The sequence below is a fragment of the Rhinoraja longicauda genome, chromosome 31, assembly GCF_053455715.1.
Source record: "Rhinoraja longicauda isolate Sanriku21f chromosome 31, sRhiLon1.1, whole genome shotgun sequence".
Taxonomy (NCBI): Eukaryota; Metazoa; Chordata; class Chondrichthyes; order Rajiformes; family Arhynchobatidae; genus Rhinoraja; species Rhinoraja longicauda.
The window spans coordinates 16,840,208-16,857,922 of NC_135983.1; the positions used below are offsets into that span (position 1 = coordinate 16,840,208).

At 45.3% G+C, this 17,715-nt stretch overlaps 1 protein-coding gene across 1 annotated transcript in view; it reads right to left on the reverse strand.

Moving 5' to 3' along the window:
• Positions 1-753: 753 nt before the first annotated feature.
• slc27a4 (solute carrier family 27 member 4) overlaps positions 754-17,715 on the reverse strand; it is a 50,465-nt gene continuing 33,503 nt past the window's right edge. Inside the window, 8 exon segments of the mRNA XM_078426451.1 lie at positions 754-1,240; positions 1,775-1,921; positions 3,772-3,936; positions 5,228-5,365; positions 5,625-5,751; positions 14,471-14,680; positions 15,411-15,520; positions 16,610-16,701. Of these exon segments, the coding sequence (XP_078282577.1) occupies positions 1,083-1,240; positions 1,775-1,921; positions 3,772-3,936; positions 5,228-5,365; positions 5,625-5,751; positions 14,471-14,680; positions 15,411-15,520; positions 16,610-16,701 (1,147 nt within the window). The 3' untranslated portion in view covers positions 754-1,082.

The following is a 17,715-nucleotide window of genomic DNA, read 5'->3' on the forward strand; positions in this document are numbered from 1 at the left end:
GGGGGATGCTGCCTGTCCCACTGAGTTACTCTAGCTTTTTGTGTCTATCTTCGGTTTAAACCAGCATCTGCAGTTCCTTCTTACCCCTTATGTTCTTGATCAATAAGGTCATCATCCCTCAGCCTCCTATGCTCCAGAGAGAAATATTTCAGACTATCCAGCCTCTCCATCAAATCATTTTCAAATCTGATATACATATATATACACATATACATACACACATACATATGCATGCACACACACATATGTCTGAAGGAAGGTCTCGACCCGAAACGTCACCCATTCCTTCTCTCCCGAGATGCTGCCTGACCCGCTGAGTTACTCCAGCATTTTGTGTCTACCTTCGATTTAAACCAGCATCTGCAGTTGTTTTTTTCCTGTGCACACACATATACATTCGGCACATATATATATCCTCAGTCTGTTCAACAATTGCTCTCATTTCTTATTCTTTGCCAAGCTTCTATTCTAGACAGCCAGCCAATGGAAGTAACCTTTTGGAATGTACCTCATAAAGCCCTCTATGATTCTGCACGTTTCAATGAGATTACCTCTCAGTCTTCCAATAAGCAAAGCCCACTTGTACGGCTTTGATTACAGGAATGAATCTTGTGAGAGCTCTTTCATACGGAGGGTTATCTACCACACGATTCCCAGTCCAGAAGGAAGAGCAATCAAAGAGATGAAAGGACCAAGACCGAGTGATGCTTTGAATTGCAAAAAACCTCTTATTGAATCCTGTTTAATTACATTCTCAAAACACTCGAGGATGTTTGCAGGTTTCTCAAGAAATGAACAAATAGAAAGCTTTATCCCACTTAAAAAATAAGACCCAAAACAGTACAGGCAATAAAAATTAATTATAATTTTTCTTGTGCAAAATTGTAATAATCTCTCTTCATAAATTACTAGCAAATCTGTAATAAACTTAGATAAAGAAAAATAACAAAAATTTCTGTAAAGTTCCTGTACATGCAATTCTGGTCAAGTAACTGAAGTGGAACAAATTATCCCTTTTGCTTGTTATGGCTACTGACAAGAGTAACGATGAGGTAACAACATATTTATAGATATAATTTTAATCATAGCTTCATTATTCCCGATTGGATCTTTTTGAAGAGCTCTTCCTCCAGTGCAACATATTTCTGCTGCCTTTGATCCAGGAGATAAAGTCTGTCCTTGATGAATCTTGGGTCAAATCCTTCCTTTCTCATCTCTGTTTTTTGGAACTTGTACGTCCCTGGGAATGGGAAAATAAGGAAAAGGTTAGTGTCGAGTTTAATGAACGTTAGGTATCAGCTGTGACTTATGAGTAGTGCTTTCATCTCTGAGTCGCGGGTCGCAAGTTCATGGTCACGAACTTGGTTTGACACTTGGACTCGTACAGCAGGGAAACTGGCCATTCAGCTCAACTTGTCCCTGCCAACCAAGATGCCCCAACCAAGATGTCCCACCTTTGGCTCATCCATCTAAACCTGTCCTCTTCAAATGTCCAACTTATTGGGGAGCACTGTGTTGTTGGAAGTACCATCCTTCAGATGCAGTGTTAAGCTGAAGTCCCAGTTCAGCCCAGTTTTCTCAGCTGGATCCCCAACCCCCCCCATATTTAGAGATATGCAAGGGGTTCTCAACAATGAAGGTCAACTTTCATATTTCAACCAACATCACTGAAGGATGTTATTTGATTAATTATCTCTTCACTTTCCGGCCCATAATAAATGCAATGCTTCCCAAATATTCCCAAACCTTTGGCCGAATCTGGATAGCGACATACCCGTCTTGCTCACTACTGACAGCAACCGCAGGAACACGGGCCGTGCGTACGGTGGCAAAGCCATCTCAAGGTCCAAGTAGAACTTCTCCAAGTCTATCCAACCATTGGTGTCTGATATGGCAGCCATCCCAGCTTTACCTTCCGCACCTAAAGTGAGGGTTGGGGAAAGAAGGAGAGGAGGAAATACGGCATCACTACACATGACTTGAGCATTCGAGAGTGGTCAAATGATCTGGAATTGGTGTCGGAAAATAACTGCAGATGCTGGTAGAAATCGAAGGTATTTATTCACAAAATGCTGGAGTAACTCAGCAGGTCAGGCAGCATCGCAGGAGAGAAGGAATGGGCGATGTTTCGGGTCGAGACCCTTCTTCAGACTGATGTCAGGGGGACGGGACAAAGGAAGGATATAGGTGGAGACAGGAAGATAGAGGGTGAACGGGGAAGTGGGAGGGGAAGAGAGTGACAGAGGAACTATCTAAAGTTGGAGAAGTCAATGTTCATACCGCTGGGCTGCAAACTGCCCAAGCGAAATGTGAGGTGCTGTTCCTCCAATTTCCAGTGGGCCTCACTATGGCACTGGAGGAGGCCTATGACAGAAAGGTCAGACTGGGAGTGGGAGGGGGAGTTGAAGTGCTCAACCACCGGGTGATCAGGTTGGTTAAGGCGGACTGAGCGAAGGTGTTGAGCGAAACGATTGCCGAGCCTGCGTTTGGTTTCGCCGATGTAAAGAAGTTGACATCTAGAGCAGCGGATACAATAGATGAGGTTGGAGGAGGTGCAGGTGAACCTCTGCCTCACCTGAAAAGACTGTTTGGGTCCTTGGATGGAGTTGAGGGGGGGAGGTAAAGGGACAGGTGTTGCATCTCGTGCGGTTGCAGAGGAAAGCGCCCGGGGATGGGGTGGTTTGGGTAGGAAGGGACGAGTGGACCAGGGAGTTACGGAGGGAACGGTCTCTGCAGAACGCAGAAAGGGGAGGGGATGGGAAGATGTGGCCAGTAGGGGGGTCCCGTTGTAGGTGACGGAAATGTTGGAGGATGATTTGTTGGATACGCTGGCTGATGGGGTGGAAGGTGAGAACGAGGGGGATTCTGTCCTTGTTACGAATGGGGGGAGGGGGAGCAAGAGCGGAGCTGCAGGATTTAGAAGAGGCCCTAGTGAGAGCCTCATCTATAATGGAAGAGGGGAAGCCCCGTTTCCTGAAGAATGAGGAAGTGGTGGGTCGGTACTACTGGCCTCATTGCAAATACAGAAAAGATCACAGGGTCAGTCATGGTATAGTTGATGATTAATGATGAAAAGGACCATCACTCTCAGGTCAGTACATAGAGTTTTCCAGTGAATCTAAAAGCAGCTCCAACTCAATCTTCTCTCTGCTTTTTTGACAAAAACAGCAACATTGTACAGACTTTGGCTACCCTTCACCACCTCTACCAAATAACTGACCTACAAAACCCCCAAAAAGTCATTCCGCCTTTGCTCTGCTCTGCTGTTGGCTTGAAGCTTGAAAGTGCGCACCACCAGACTCAGAGACAGCCTCTTCCTCTCGGTTATCAGGCTTCTGAATGGTCCTACTATAAGCTAGGGTACTGTCCAATTCACCTCCACCACACTGGAACTGGTGCGCTCCAATCCTGAGAACTATATGCTGTCTCTGTACCTTCCTCTCGGCTCTATTGTACTGGAGTGTGATGTGATTGTATTTATGTATTGTATTATCTGATCTGATTGGAGAGCATGCAGAGCCACTCATTGTACCTCAGTACATGTGACGATAATGAACCTGAACCATGGTGTTTCAGTCTCAGTGCAAGCCCTCAGCTGAAGCCTGATGGGTGCTACAAGCAGAGGTGAATGGGTAGCACTCGGGAGGTTAAAAACCTGCTGGTTTCTCTAGTCTGCCGTTGAAACTGAGGGTGATGTGCTCCTGCTGAAATAAGGGCATAGAAACCGGCCACCATGACACTAACACACATCCACAGATGGAGTTCTCTTACCTGGCACCTCTACTCCGTAGACTACAACGTCGGCCATGCTGAGATAGCGACTTAGAATTCCCTCGACCTCAGTGGTCGACACGTTCTCACCTTTCCAACGGAAAGTGTCCCCAGTACGGTCCCGGAAATACATGTAGCCATAGTCATCCATCACCAAGACATCACCTGCTCACAATGGGACGGAGCAAAAATCACACAGGTAGCTGGGTGAGCAAAGTGCACACAATAAGTTCCCCCCAATTAGAAGTACACTGCCAGGTATGGGAGTGGAAATTCCTCTCACCCTAGTTCAAGCTGGCAGATACCTCACTGCATTGTTGAAGGAGGAAAAAAACAGTCAAAGGTGCCACCTTCTGGTTGAAATGTTAAATTGAGGCTCTGTTTGTACCCTTGTGCATACGTTAAAAAGTCCCAAAGCAAACCTTTTGCAAAAGTAGAAGAGTAAAGATGGCATACTAGCCAATGTTTACCCTCAAACCATGGAAACAGATCCTCTGGGCACCGCAGTTAGTGGGAACGTGCTGTGTATGAACTGGCTGATAATTCCTACATTACAATAGATTATTAGTGTAAAGCAATAAAATCTCGAAGCCAAGAAGCAGTGCACTGAAAATGAAAGCATGTATTGATTTATTTGCTTTAGGACGTGGCTGAAATACCCTGAAACTTTTCCAATGTAACTTCTTTTGATGTCACGTCAGTCTAACCTGGATTTTAGCTTGGCCTGCGAGCGTGACACAAAAATCCGTCAGTCCCTGCAGTTGAAGAACTTTTTTTAACTCTTTTTCATCCTTAAGATATTCCTGAGTGTCACATCTTGATTTGAATGTCACGATTTTAGGAACGAGTAAATTGACTGACAAACACAGTATGAAAACAGGTCCTTCGGCCCATCGAGTCCACACTGACTATTGATCTCCCGTTCACACTAGTTCTATGTTATCTCTCTATCACATCCATTCCCGACACACCAGGGGCAATTTGCAGAGGCCCATTAACCTGCAAACCCGCACTTTGGGATATGGGAGGAAACTGGAGCACCCCGAGGAAACCCTTACGGTCAACAGTGAGAACGTGCAAACTTCACACAGGCAGCACCCGGAGTCAGTATCACACCCGGGTCTCTAACGCTACAAGCCTGAGGCTCTACCACTGCACCAATGGTAACGGTTGAGAGAACTGTGAAGTTGCTGAGTGGCAACCTGCTCAACGTCATTTTTCACTCCCGGATTGGCAATAGAAACATAGAAAATAGGTGCAGAAGTAGGCCATTCGGCCCTTCGAGCCGGGATCGCCATTCAACATGATCATGGCTGATCATCCAAAATCAGTACCCCGTTCCTGCCTTTTCTCCATATCCCTTGATTCCATTAGCCCTAAGAGCTAAATCCAACTCTCTCTTGAAAACTGATAAGTTCCTGAATATCCAAATTCATCCATTCCATCCACCCCTTACCTGAAAGATAGGCCATGTCTCCTTTCTTGAACACATCGTTTGCGATCTTATGCGTTGTCGCTGAATTGTTTACATATCCATCAAACCTCCGGAGGGGGTCATTTTGGACAATACGCCCCACCAGCTGGCCTGGCTCACCTAGACGGGAAAAAGAATAGAGTCAACATAACAGCTAAGCCCCACAATGTTTAAAATTCAACAGGCAAAAGACAGGGTATATTCATGCACAAACTCTGGCTGATGAGCACTTGGAAACTGATCCCTAACTCAAACCCTCTCAGCTCTCAGTTAATAATACAGAACTGATTTAAACACAAAGAAGATAGAATCATAAATTGCCTTGAGTCCAGGAGAATGTGAAAGCTTATTGCCAGTTTACCAGTGGTTGCGGGAATACCTGGTTGACAGGGAATGCAGACACCTTTGGAATTTCGAATCAGCTCCATCGTGTCCTCATCCACCTTCACCAATCGAATCGGGTAGACAAACGGAAGAATGCGGCTATTAAAACCACAGGCACCAATCTACAAAGAAAAAATAAGGAAAATTGATTAACATACAATACAACTTTATTTAGCACCGGACGGAAATTGGCCTGCCAACAGTCATAAAACACTACAAGATACATGAAACATGAAATTAAAGTTAAATTAAAATGACGAGTGGAAAGTCCAGGATTCGGGATGTGCAAAGATTGGGGGGGGGGGGGGGGAGGGAAGGGAAAGGGGAGTCAGTCTAAGAAAACAACAGAAGGGAGAGGAGTTGTACAGTTTGAAAAAGGATCTCCTGTGGTGTTCTGTGCTGCATCTTGGTGGAACCAGTCTGTTGCTGATGGTACTCCTCAGGTTGACCAGTGTGTCATGGAGGGGCTGAGCTGTATTGTCCAAGATGCTCCACAGTTTGAGGAGCATCCTCCCCTCCAAGACCATCTCCAATGAATCCAACTCCACCCCCAGAACCACCCCATTAACCACAGCTTGGAATTGCAACAGTTTCTAGATATATACTCATTGCCAACAAGCTCCCAAAGGTTTACTAGCTACAGGTACTGTCCCATGCACCCCTACCCCAATGTGGATATTGGACTTTGTCTCTGGAACTGATGCACTATAATGCTGAGAACTATATTCTGCACTCTGTATCTTCCCCTTTGCTCCACTTATTGTACTTGAGTTCGACTTTGTTGTATGTATGTATAGTATCATTTGATCTGATTGGATAGCCTGCAAAACAAAGTATTTCACTGTACCTCAGTACATGTGACAATAATAAACCTAAACCTGACAAATGTCAGAGAGAAGAACAAGGAACAGCAGATGATGGTTTACAATACAAGGTCACAAAGTGCTGGAGTAATTCAGCACGTCAGACAGCATCACTGGAGAACATGGATAGGTGATGTTTTGGGTCGGCACCCTTCTTCAGACCCATTCAGTCCGAAGAAGGGTCCCGACCCATTATGTCACCTATCGACGTTCTCCAAAGATGCTGCCTGACCTGCTGTGTTACTCCAACACTTTGTATCTTTTTTTCTAACAAATTTCAGGTTCCCTGTTCAAATGTGTTCATGACTAAATTTCCCAGTAACATGTGCTTACAGAGACTTATCTTGTGTAGTATAACAATTACTCTAGTTGGCACCAGCAATACAAATATTCACACATTTATACAGCATCTTATCATTTTGTTGCAATGTTTCAAGGCAACGCCCAATCCTCTTCATATCATGAGAAAACTGAACCAGAGTCTGGCCAAGGTTGGCTGCCTGACGTATTTATTTACAATAACATGCATTTGCTTCGTGTCTTTAGCACAGCCAAACATTCCAGGCACTCGTTCAAGAGTTTAAAATCACCTACATAAGCAACAATTCTAAATTCTGTGTGAAACATTGCAGATTAAAACTGACATTAACCAAAAAAGGTGTGTTCGCGCAACCAAGATCAAGGTTTAAATGAGTGCCTTAAAAGGAGGAAAGTGGAGAGGTTTAAGGAGGAACTTCCAAGTCTAACAGCAAGAGCAAGTGAAGCCCCAGGTGTCAATGACTGAGCAATAATAAGATGCAATAGGTTAAGAGGCCAAAACTGGTTTAGGAATAACCCCAATAGCTGCTATGCATCAGTCAGCCTTTTTTCACCCAGGGTGCAAATGTAATAAACTGGTGGGCAGAGCTTTACAGTGAGAGGTACAGAGTTTAAGGGAGACGTGTGGTGCCAGTCCCCCCCCCCCCCACACACACACACACACACATAGTGGTGGGTGCCTGAAATGTGCTGCAGGGGTGGTGGTGGGGCAGATACAATAGTCACGTTTAAGAGCAGGCATGAGAGTGAGGTAAAAAAAGAGAGGAAAAGAGCCGAGCGTTTGCACGAGGCGCGCAGTGGGGATAAAAAAAAGGAAACATTTTGAAAATTTACACACAAAATTACCAATTTCAAGCCTCTTTTAGCGCATTTCAAAGTAAAAATGCACATTACAAAATAATGTGAATATCTCACTGTTTGCTAATAACATTTTGAAGTAAATGCGCACATTAATTGATAATCAGTCCAAAATGGTGGTAATTGACTTTTCTGCTGTGTTTTATATTTTAACCCCATTTTAATTAATTTAGTTATATAATCTTGCACTTACATTTAATATTTACTCATTACAGTTTTACCACTGATTTTCTGGCACTCTTGGTTTATGCAGCCAGCAAAAAGAGCATGAAAGAAAGCTTGCGGGGAATATAAAAACTGACTCTAAAAGCTTCTTTAGATATGTAAAAAGGAAAAGATTAGTGAAGACAAATGTAGGTCCCTTACAATCAGGGACAGGTCAATTTATAATGGGAAACAAGGAAATGGCAGAACAGTTAAATGGGTACTTTATGTCTTCACTAAGGAAGACACAAACAATCTCCCAGAAATACTAGGGGACCAAGGATCTAGTGGGAGGGAGGAACTGAAGGGAATCCACATTAGTCAGGAAATTGTGTTAGGTAAACTGTTGGGACTGAAGGCAGATAAATCCCCAGGGCCTGATGGTCTGCATCCCAGAGTATTCAAGGAGGTGGCCCTAGAAATCGTGGATGCATTGGTGATCATTTTCCAATGTTCTCTCGACTCTGGATCAGTTCCTGTGCACTGGAGGGTAGCCAATGTAACACCACTTTTTAAAAAAGGCGGGAGAGAGAAAACGGGGAATTATAGACCACTTAGCCTTACATCGGTAGTGGGGAAGATGCTCGAGTCAATTGTTAACGATGTTATCGCAGCACATTTGGAAAGCAGTGACAGGATCGGTGAAAGTCAGCATGGATTTATGAAGGGGAAATCATGCTTGACTGATCTTTTGGAATTTTTTGAGGATGTAACAAGTAGAATGAATAAGGGAGAGCCTGTGGATGTGGTATATCTGGACTTTCAAAAAGCTTTTGACAAGGTTCCACACAAGAGATTAGTGTGCAAAATTAGAGCACATGGTATTGGGGGTAGGGTATTGACATGGATAGAGAACTGATTGGCAGACAGGAAGCAAAGAGTAGGAATTAACGGGTCCTTTTCAGAATGGCAGGCAGTGACTAGTGAGGTGCCGCAAGGCTCGGTGCTGGGACCCCAGTTATTTACAATACATATATTAACGATTTAGACAAGGGAATTAAATGTGACATCTCCAAGTTTGCGGATCAAACAAAGCTGGGTGGCAGTGTGAGCTTCGATGAGGATGCTACGAGGCTGCAGGGTGACTTGGATAAGTTGGGCGAGTGGGCAGATGCAGTATATTGTGGATAAATGTGAGGTTATCTACTTCGGTGGCAAGAACAGGAAGGCAGATTACTATCTGAATGGTGTCAGATTAGGAAAAGGGGAGGTGCAACGAGACCTGGGTGAGCTTGTACATCAGTCACTGAATGTAAGCATGCAGGTAAAGCAAGCAGTGAAGAAAGCTAATAGCATATCATCATATCATATCATATATATACAGCCGGAAACAGGCCTTTTCGGCCCACCAAGTCCGTGCCGCCCAGCGATCCCCGTACATTAACACCATCCTACACCCACTAGGGACAATTTTTACATTTACCCAGCCAATTAACCTACATACCTGTAAGTCTTTGGAGTATGTTGGCCTTCATTGCGAGAGGATTTGAGTTTAGGAGCAAGGAGGTCCTGCTGCAGTTGTACAGGGCCCTAGTAAGACTGCACCTGGAGTATTGTGTGCAATTTTGGTCTCTTAATTTGAGGAAGGACATTATTGCTATTGAGGAGTGCAGTGTAGGTTCACCAGGTTAATTCCCCGGATGGCAGGACTGACATATGAAAGAATGGTTCGACTGGGCTTGTATTCACTGGAATTTAGAAGGATGAGAGGGGATCTTATAGAAACATACAAAATTTTAGTTTAGTTTAGAGATACAGCCCGGAAACAGGCCCTTCGGCCCACCGGGTCCGCGCCGCCCAGCGATCCCTGCACATTAACACTATCCAACACCCACGAGGAACAATTTTTACATTTACCAAGCCAATTAACCTATAAACCTGTACGTCTTTGGAGTGTGGGAGGTAACCGAAGATCTCGAAGAAAACCCATGCAGGTCACGGGGAGAACATACAAACTCCATACAGACAGCACCTGTAGTCAGGATCAAACCTAGGTCTCCGGCGCTGCCTTCACTGTAAGGCAGCAACTCTACCACTGCTCCACCGTGACCACCAATCTTAAGGGATCGGACAGGCTAGATGCAGGAAAAATGTTCCCGATGTTGGGGGAGTCTAGAACCAGGGGTCACATTTTAAGAATAAGGGGTAGGCCATTTAAGACTGAGATGAGGAAAAACTTCTTCACCCAGAGAGTTGTGAATCTGTGGAATTCTCTGCCACAGAAGGCAGTGGAGGCCAATTCATTGGATGTTTTCAAGAGTTAGATTTAGCTCATAGGGCTAAAGGAATTAGGGGATATGGGGAAAAAGCAGTAATGGGGTATTAATTTTAATTGATCAGCCATGATCATATTGAATTGTGGTGCTGGCTCGAAGGGCCGACTGGCCTACTCCTGCACCTATTTTTCTATGTTTCATGAATTGGATCTATCCAAGAAAGGGAGTGCAGGGTTTGGAGAGAATGTTTACCAGGTTTAGAAAGGATTACCCATAAGGAGAGGTCGGGAAACCTGGATTGTTTTCTCTGGCACGTTGAAAGTTGAGGAAATATGAGCGGCATAGATAGGGTAGATAATTAGAACCTTTTTTCTACAGGGAGTAAATGTCAAGGACAAAAAGGCATAGCTTTAAAGGCGAGAGACAAAGTTTAAAGGAGATGGGCAAAACCATTAAAAACAATTTACACAGAGGGTGCTGAGCGCCTGGAATACACTGCCAGGGGTGGTGGTGGGGGCAGATATGATAGGGGCATTTATGATAAGGACAGAAAATCCTAGTGAGGGAAGGCGATCAACCTGAAGTCGTTGTGCACGTGGGCACGAATGACGTCGGGCGGAAGAGGAAGGAGGTGCTACAGCGGGAGTTTAGAGAGTTGGGAAAAGCGCTGAGAAGTAGGACGTCGAAGGTGGTTATCTCTGGACTGCTACCGGTACCTCGTGCTGGTGAGGCCAGGAACAGAGAGATAGAGGTTATGAATTTATGGCTGAGGGGCTGGTGCAGAGAGCAGGGATTTAGATTTCTGGACCACTGGGATCTCTTCTGGGCTAGGGGTGACTTGTACAAAAGGGACGGGTTGCATCTTAACAGCAGGGGGACAAACATTCTGGCAGGCAGGTTTGCTAGTGTGACACCTGTGGCTTTAAACTAAGTAGTGGGGGGGAGGGGTTAACAAATTGTGAATATGAAGATGAGGTCAAAGGGAATACAGGAGATATTGCAAAAGACTCTCGGAAGAATGGGAACAGAAGTTCTAGAGCGGAAAAGAAATTAAGGGCAGGGCCAATTGTGAACGATGTGAGAGAGGAGGTAAATACAGAAGTTAAAGTGTTGTACTTAAATGCGCGTAGTATAAAAAATAAAGTGGATGAGCTTGAGGCTCAGTTAGTCATGGGCAAGTATGATGTTGTAGGGATCACTGAGACATGGTTACAAGAGGACCAGGGCTGGGAACTGAATATTCAGGGGTACACAACGTATAGAAAAGACAGACAGGTGGGCAGAGGGGGTGGGGTTGCTCTGATGGTAAGGAATGATATTCATTCCCTTGCAAGGGGTGACATAGAATCAGGAGATGTTGAATCAGTATGGATAGAAATGAGAAATTGTAAGGGTAAAAAGACCCTAATGGGAGTTATCTATAGGCCCCCAAACAGTAGCCTCGACATAGGGTGCAAGTTGAATCAGGAGATAAAATTGGCGTGTCAAAAATGTAATGCTACGGTGGTTATGGGAGATTTCAACATGCAGGTAGACTGGGAAAATCAGGTTGGAAATGGACCCCAGGAAAGAGAGTTTGTAGAGTGCCTTCAAGATGGATTCTTAGAACAGCTTGTACTGGAGCCTACCAGGGAGAAGGCAATTCTGGATTTAGTGTTGTGTAATGATCCTGATCTGATAAGGGGACTAGAGGTAAAAGAGCCATTAGGAGGCAGTGATCACAACATGATAAGTTTTACTCTGCAAATGGAAAGGCAGAAGGGAAAATCGGAAGTGTCGGTATTACAGTATAGCAAAGGGGATTACAGAGGCATGAGGCGGGAGCTGGCCAAAATTGATTGGAAGGAGGCCCTAGCAGGGAAGACGGTAGAACAGCAATGGCAGGTATTCCTGGGAATAATGCAGAGGTTGCAGGATCAATTTATTCCAAAGAGGTGGAAAGACTCTAAGGGGAGTAAGAGACACCTGTGGCTGACGAGGGAAGTCAGGGACAGCATAAAAATTAAGGAGAGGAAGTATAACATAGCAAAGAAGAGTGGGAAGACAGAGGATTGGGACTCTTTTAAAGAGCAACAAAAGTTAACTAAAAAGGCAATACGGGGAGAAAAGATGAGGTACGAGGGTAAACTAGCCAATAATATAAAGGAGGATAGCAAAAGTTTTTTTAGGTACGTGAAGAGGAAAAAAATAGTCAAGGCAAATGTGGGTCCCTTGAAGACAGAAGCAGGGGAATTTATTATGGGGAACAAAGAAATGGCAGACGAGTTAAACCGTTACTTTGGATCTGTCTTCACTGAGGAAGATACACACAATCTCCCAAATGTTCTAGGGGCCGGAGAACCTAGGGTGATGGAGGAACTGAAGGAAATCCACATTAGGCAGGAAATGGTTTTGGGTAGACTGATGGGACTGAAGGCTGATAAATCCCCAGGGCCTGATGGTCTGCATCCCAGAGTACTTAAGGAGGTGGCTCTAGAAATAGTGGAAGCATTGGAGATCATTTTTCAATGTTCTATAGATTCAGGATCAGTTCCTGTGGATTGGAGGATAGCAAATGTTATCCCACTTTTTAAGAAAGGAGGGAGAGAGAAAACGGGTAATTATAGACCAGTTAGTCTGACATCAGTGGTGGGGAAGATGCTGGAGTCAATTATAAAAGACGAAATTGCTGAGCATTTGGATAGCAGTAACGGGATCATTCCGAGTCAGCATGGATTTACGAAGGGGAAATCATGCTTGACAAATCTACTGGAATTTTTTGAGGATGTAACTAGGAAAATTGACAAGGGAGAGTCAGTGGATGTGGTGTACCTCGACTTTCAGAAAGCCTTCGACAAGGTCCCACATAGGAGATTAGTGGGCAAAATTAGGGCACATGGTATTGGGGGTAGGGTACTGACATGGATAGAAAATTGGTTGACAGACAGAAAGCAAAGAGTGGGGATAAATGGGTCCCTTTCGGAATGGCAGGCAGTGACCAGTGGGGTACCGCAAGGTTCGGTGCTGGGACCCCAGCTATTTACGATATACATTAATGACTTAGACGAAGGGATTAAAAGTACCATTAGCAAATTTGCAGATGATACTAAGTTGGGGGGTAGTGTGAATTGTGAGGAAGATGCAATAACGCTGCAGGGTGACTTGGACAGGTTGTGTGAGTGGGCGGATACATGGCAGATGCAGTTTAATGTAGGTAAGTGTGAGGTTATTCACTTTGGAAGTAAGAATAGAAAGGCAGATTATTATCTGAATGGTGTCAAGTTAGGAGGAGGGGGAGTTCAACGAGATCTGGGTGTCCTAGTGCATCAGTCAATGAAAGGAAGCATGCAGGTTCAGCAGGCAGTGAAGAAAGCCAATGGAATGTTGGCCTTCGTAACAAGAGGAGTTGAGTATAGGAGCAAAGAGGTCCTTCTACAGTTGTACCGGGCCCTGGTGAGACCGCACCTGGAGTACTGTGTGCAGTTTTGGTCTCCAAATTTGAGGAAGGATATTCTTGCTATGGAGGGCGTGCAGCGTAGGTTCACTAGGTTAATTCCCGGAATGGCGGGACTGTCGTATGTTGAAAGGCTGGAGCGATTGGGCTTGTATACACTGGAATTTAGAAGGATGAGGGGGGATCTTATTGAAACATATAAGATAATTAGGGGATTGGACACATTAGAGGCAGATAACATGTTCCCAATGTTGGGGGAGTCCAGAACAAGGGGCCACAGTTTGAGAATAAGGGGTAGGCCATTTAGAACGGAGATGAGGAAGAACTTTTTCAGTCAGAGGGTGGTGAAGGTGTGGAATTCTCTGCCTCAGAAGGCAGTGGAGGCCAGTTCGTTGGATGCTTTCAAGAGAGAGCTGGATAGAGCTCTTAAGGATAGCGGAGTGAGGGGGTATGGGGAGAAGGCAGGAACGGGGTACTGATTGAGAGTGATCAGCCATGATCGCATTGAATGGCGGTGCTGGCTCGAAGGGCTGAATGGCCTACTCCTGCACCTATTGTCTATTGTCTATTGTCTATTGACATGGATATCATATCATATCATATATATACAGCCGGAAACAGGCCTTTTCGGCCCTCCAAGTCTGTGCCGCCCAGCGATCCCCGTACATTAACACTATCCTACACCCACTAGGGACAATTTTTACATTTACCCAGCCAATTAACCTACATACCTGTACGTCTTTGGAGTGTGGGAAGAAACCGAAGATCTCGAATATGTGGGGAGTAGAAGCATATTGAGCAAGTGCAGGCAGTGGAGATTAGTTTAACTTGGCGTCCTGTTCGGCACGGATATTGTGGGATGAGGAGTCTGTTCCAGTGCAATACTGTTGTGCGGACATTAATTTGCCACCGTTCCTTCTGCTGACTCGGTGCCATTCATGTGCAGTACCTTGTTGTCAAAGTTGCCCAGGCTGCAGTTGCATTCTGTGGCCCCGTAAAACTCGGCAATCTGCGGGATCTGGAAGCGGGAGGTGAAGTCCTCCCAGATGGATGGGCGCAGACCGTTTCCTAGGGCCATGCGGACACAGTGCTCCCTCTCGACGCTGCGCTGGGGCTGGCTCAGGAGGTAGCGGCAAATCTCCCCAATATACTGGATAATCTGCAGAAGCAAACATGCGTCACAGCCTCTGACCTTGGGCAAAACTTAAATAGTTAGGGGTTGAAACAATAGACGTTGCTGTAAATTCACGAAGAAGCAACCAATTTCAGAAACCCCAGGTAATGTCAATGTGCTTTAGGTTTCGAGAAATATCAAGAGGTTTAAGGTGAGAGGGGCAAAGTTTAAAGGAGATGTGTGGGGCAAAAATTTTTTTTGCACAGAGGGTGGGTGGTGAGTGCCTGGAACACACTGCCAGGGGTGATGGTGGAGGCAGATATGATAGTGGCATTTAAGAGGCTTTTAGATCAACATATTGATATGCAGGGTACTGTTCTATGTTATAATGCACAAGTGTTATTCACATGGATAACAGTCTCCATAGAAAATTGGGTACTGGCCCTGTACATTCCTGGGTATCGGAACATGAGCGGGGAGCCCAGAAGGGTATTATTGTCACCAGGGGATTCTCCAGGGTGGAGGTGGGACTTAAGAGGAAGTCTTTAGGGATCTACTATTCTCCCTTATCTCCAGAGTGTCGGGGAGTGAGTTGTTAATGAAGCTGATTCTCCAGATCAGACTGAAATATTACAAAAAATAACCAGGTTTGCTTTCTGAAGCATGGAGATGGTTACGGATACTTTACAGCTGTATCAGTGTGTTTATTGTTTCAGACGAGAGTGAAATGGGAAGGTAACAGATTGAAAACAAATTCATTCTTCAGCCGACTCACCGTGCACCTGTACTTGATACAGTCATCCCAAAAACGAGAGGCAGAGAATTTTTTCCTGATTACAACAGTCAGTCCATGTAAAAGGCATTGACCTATCCCCACAATATTCCCTTGAAAAGAAAGCATAACAAATTAGTGACTCGCAATTCAGTTTCCAAAGAATTTACAGGAGGGAGACTAAGATTCCATCTTATTCCAACCTACAGAATCGGTGGAGAGGTGAATTAAACACGGTTAAAATAGATTAGCTGGCACATTAAGCCAGTCACTGCTCAGAATGGTTGAAGCATCGTAACTGAACACTTGAGCAAAGGACAAGTGCTGGAGGAACTCAGTGGGTCAGGCACCTGTGGGGAGAAACAACAGGCGATGTTTCAGATCATCAGAATGATTGGAAATGGGGAAAAAACTGGAAGAGAGATGGGGGCAGGACAAAGCCTGGCATGTGATAAGTGAACACAGGCGAGTGGCATATGGGTGGAGTAGGTGACAAAAGTGAAAAAGAAACAAAATGGTGTCAGATAAGGAGAGATGAGGAGTGAAGTGTAAAGCTGGAGAGAGGCATATAGATGGAAGGGGATGAAAATAAATGGAGGGCCCAGGGCTGGGAGAAAGCACATGGAGGGGAAGGAGCAGGATGACTGGTTGGGGGAGGGAAACAAACGGTGGGTTCCTCCAGAACTCAAGATTCCAGCATCAAAATGTACTGAACCAAATCCATGTTTCATATTTCGCCTGGGCAGCTTGCAGCCCAGTGGTATGAACATCGACTTCTCCAACTTTAGATAGTTCCTCTGTCCCTCTCTTCCCCTCCTCCTTCCCAGATCTCCCTCTATCTTCCTGTCTCCACCTATATCCTTCCTTTGTCCCGCCCCCCCTGACATCAGTCTGAAGAAGGGTCTCGACCCGAAACGTCACCCATTCCTTCTCTCCCGAGATGCTGCCTGACCTGCTGAGTTACTCCAGCATTTTGTGAATAAATCCATGTTAAAATCACCACAAGTTGTCACAATGGATTTTACCCCACTGAAGGCAAACATTTGTAATTGAGAAAGTGATGTCTGTTCGAAATGGGGAGGTGGCATGGACAGGGAAAAAGCTGTAGTGGGATCCCAAAGCTTGGTAAATGGCTGAGAAACATTTCATTTGTGTACAATGCCCTGCCTGCCCATCCAGCCCACAACTCCCAGCCACATTACCTGCAGAGTGATAGAGCGGCAAACAGTCATACACAACGTCATCAGCGCACATCCGGTAACCATAGTAAACCAAAGCTGCCATCCGGTAATACCTGGAGAGGGAACATTACGCACATCATTCAACCTCAAATGCAAGATCTTGCAGAACAATCTCCACCCATCAGGTTGGTCATTACAGCCATGCCAAGACTAGGGAATGATCATGATATTATGTGTCAGCCTCAGAAGAGAAATCATGACCCCATTCGGGTATTAGTTACAAGGAGAAAAAAATATACAGATGCTGGGGTAACTCAGCGGGTTGAGTCAGGACCCTCCTTCTGAGGAAGGGTTCCGTTCCGAAATGTCACCTGAGCAAGTTCTCCACAGATACTGCCCGACCAGCAGAGTTACTCCAGCACGTCTTTTTTTTTCCTCTCTGTCTAGCTTCCCTACCTTCTGCTGAACAGGAGCAGAGAGAAGGAGGGATGACTGGAGTGGGATGACTCTTTGATTATATTGGCTGCTTTTCCGAGGCAAAGGTTATGTTGCAGAAAGTGGCAGCTTTAAGGACGTGTCTGTCTGTGAGCAGTTTGCTGGCTTTCGATGTCAAGGTCTATAAATAAAAAGGCAAGTGGCCGTGCCAAATGGTGTGGGAACCACAACTTCGGACAGCTGTTCCCTGGAATGGCAACTTTGGGCAGCTGTTCCCACAGGTGAAGGGTAAAAACAGGAGCACCTCATTTTTTCAGGCACCTGAACAATCAGGTATAACGCTGTAACCTGCTGCTGTATGTGCAGAACAGCCCTGCGGAATCTGCTGCTCCCCACAAACTAGCTCCATTGCAGCGGCCTCGAGGCCAATCCTATTCCGTGACAGGAACCATGTTAAATTCTCCAGGTGGGACTGCTTTCTCTGGAGTTTGAGGTTGAGAGGCAAATCGGGGCCAGAAGGAGTCTTTCTCCCAGGGTGGAAATGTCAAATATGGCAGGGCATAGATTTGAGGTGGGAGCAAGAGGTCTTAAAGGCGATTTGCAGGGCAAGTTTTTTGATATAGAGCATGATTGGTGCTTGGAATGCAAAGGAGAGGTGGTGGAAGCAAATACGATAGCAAATGTTAAGAAGC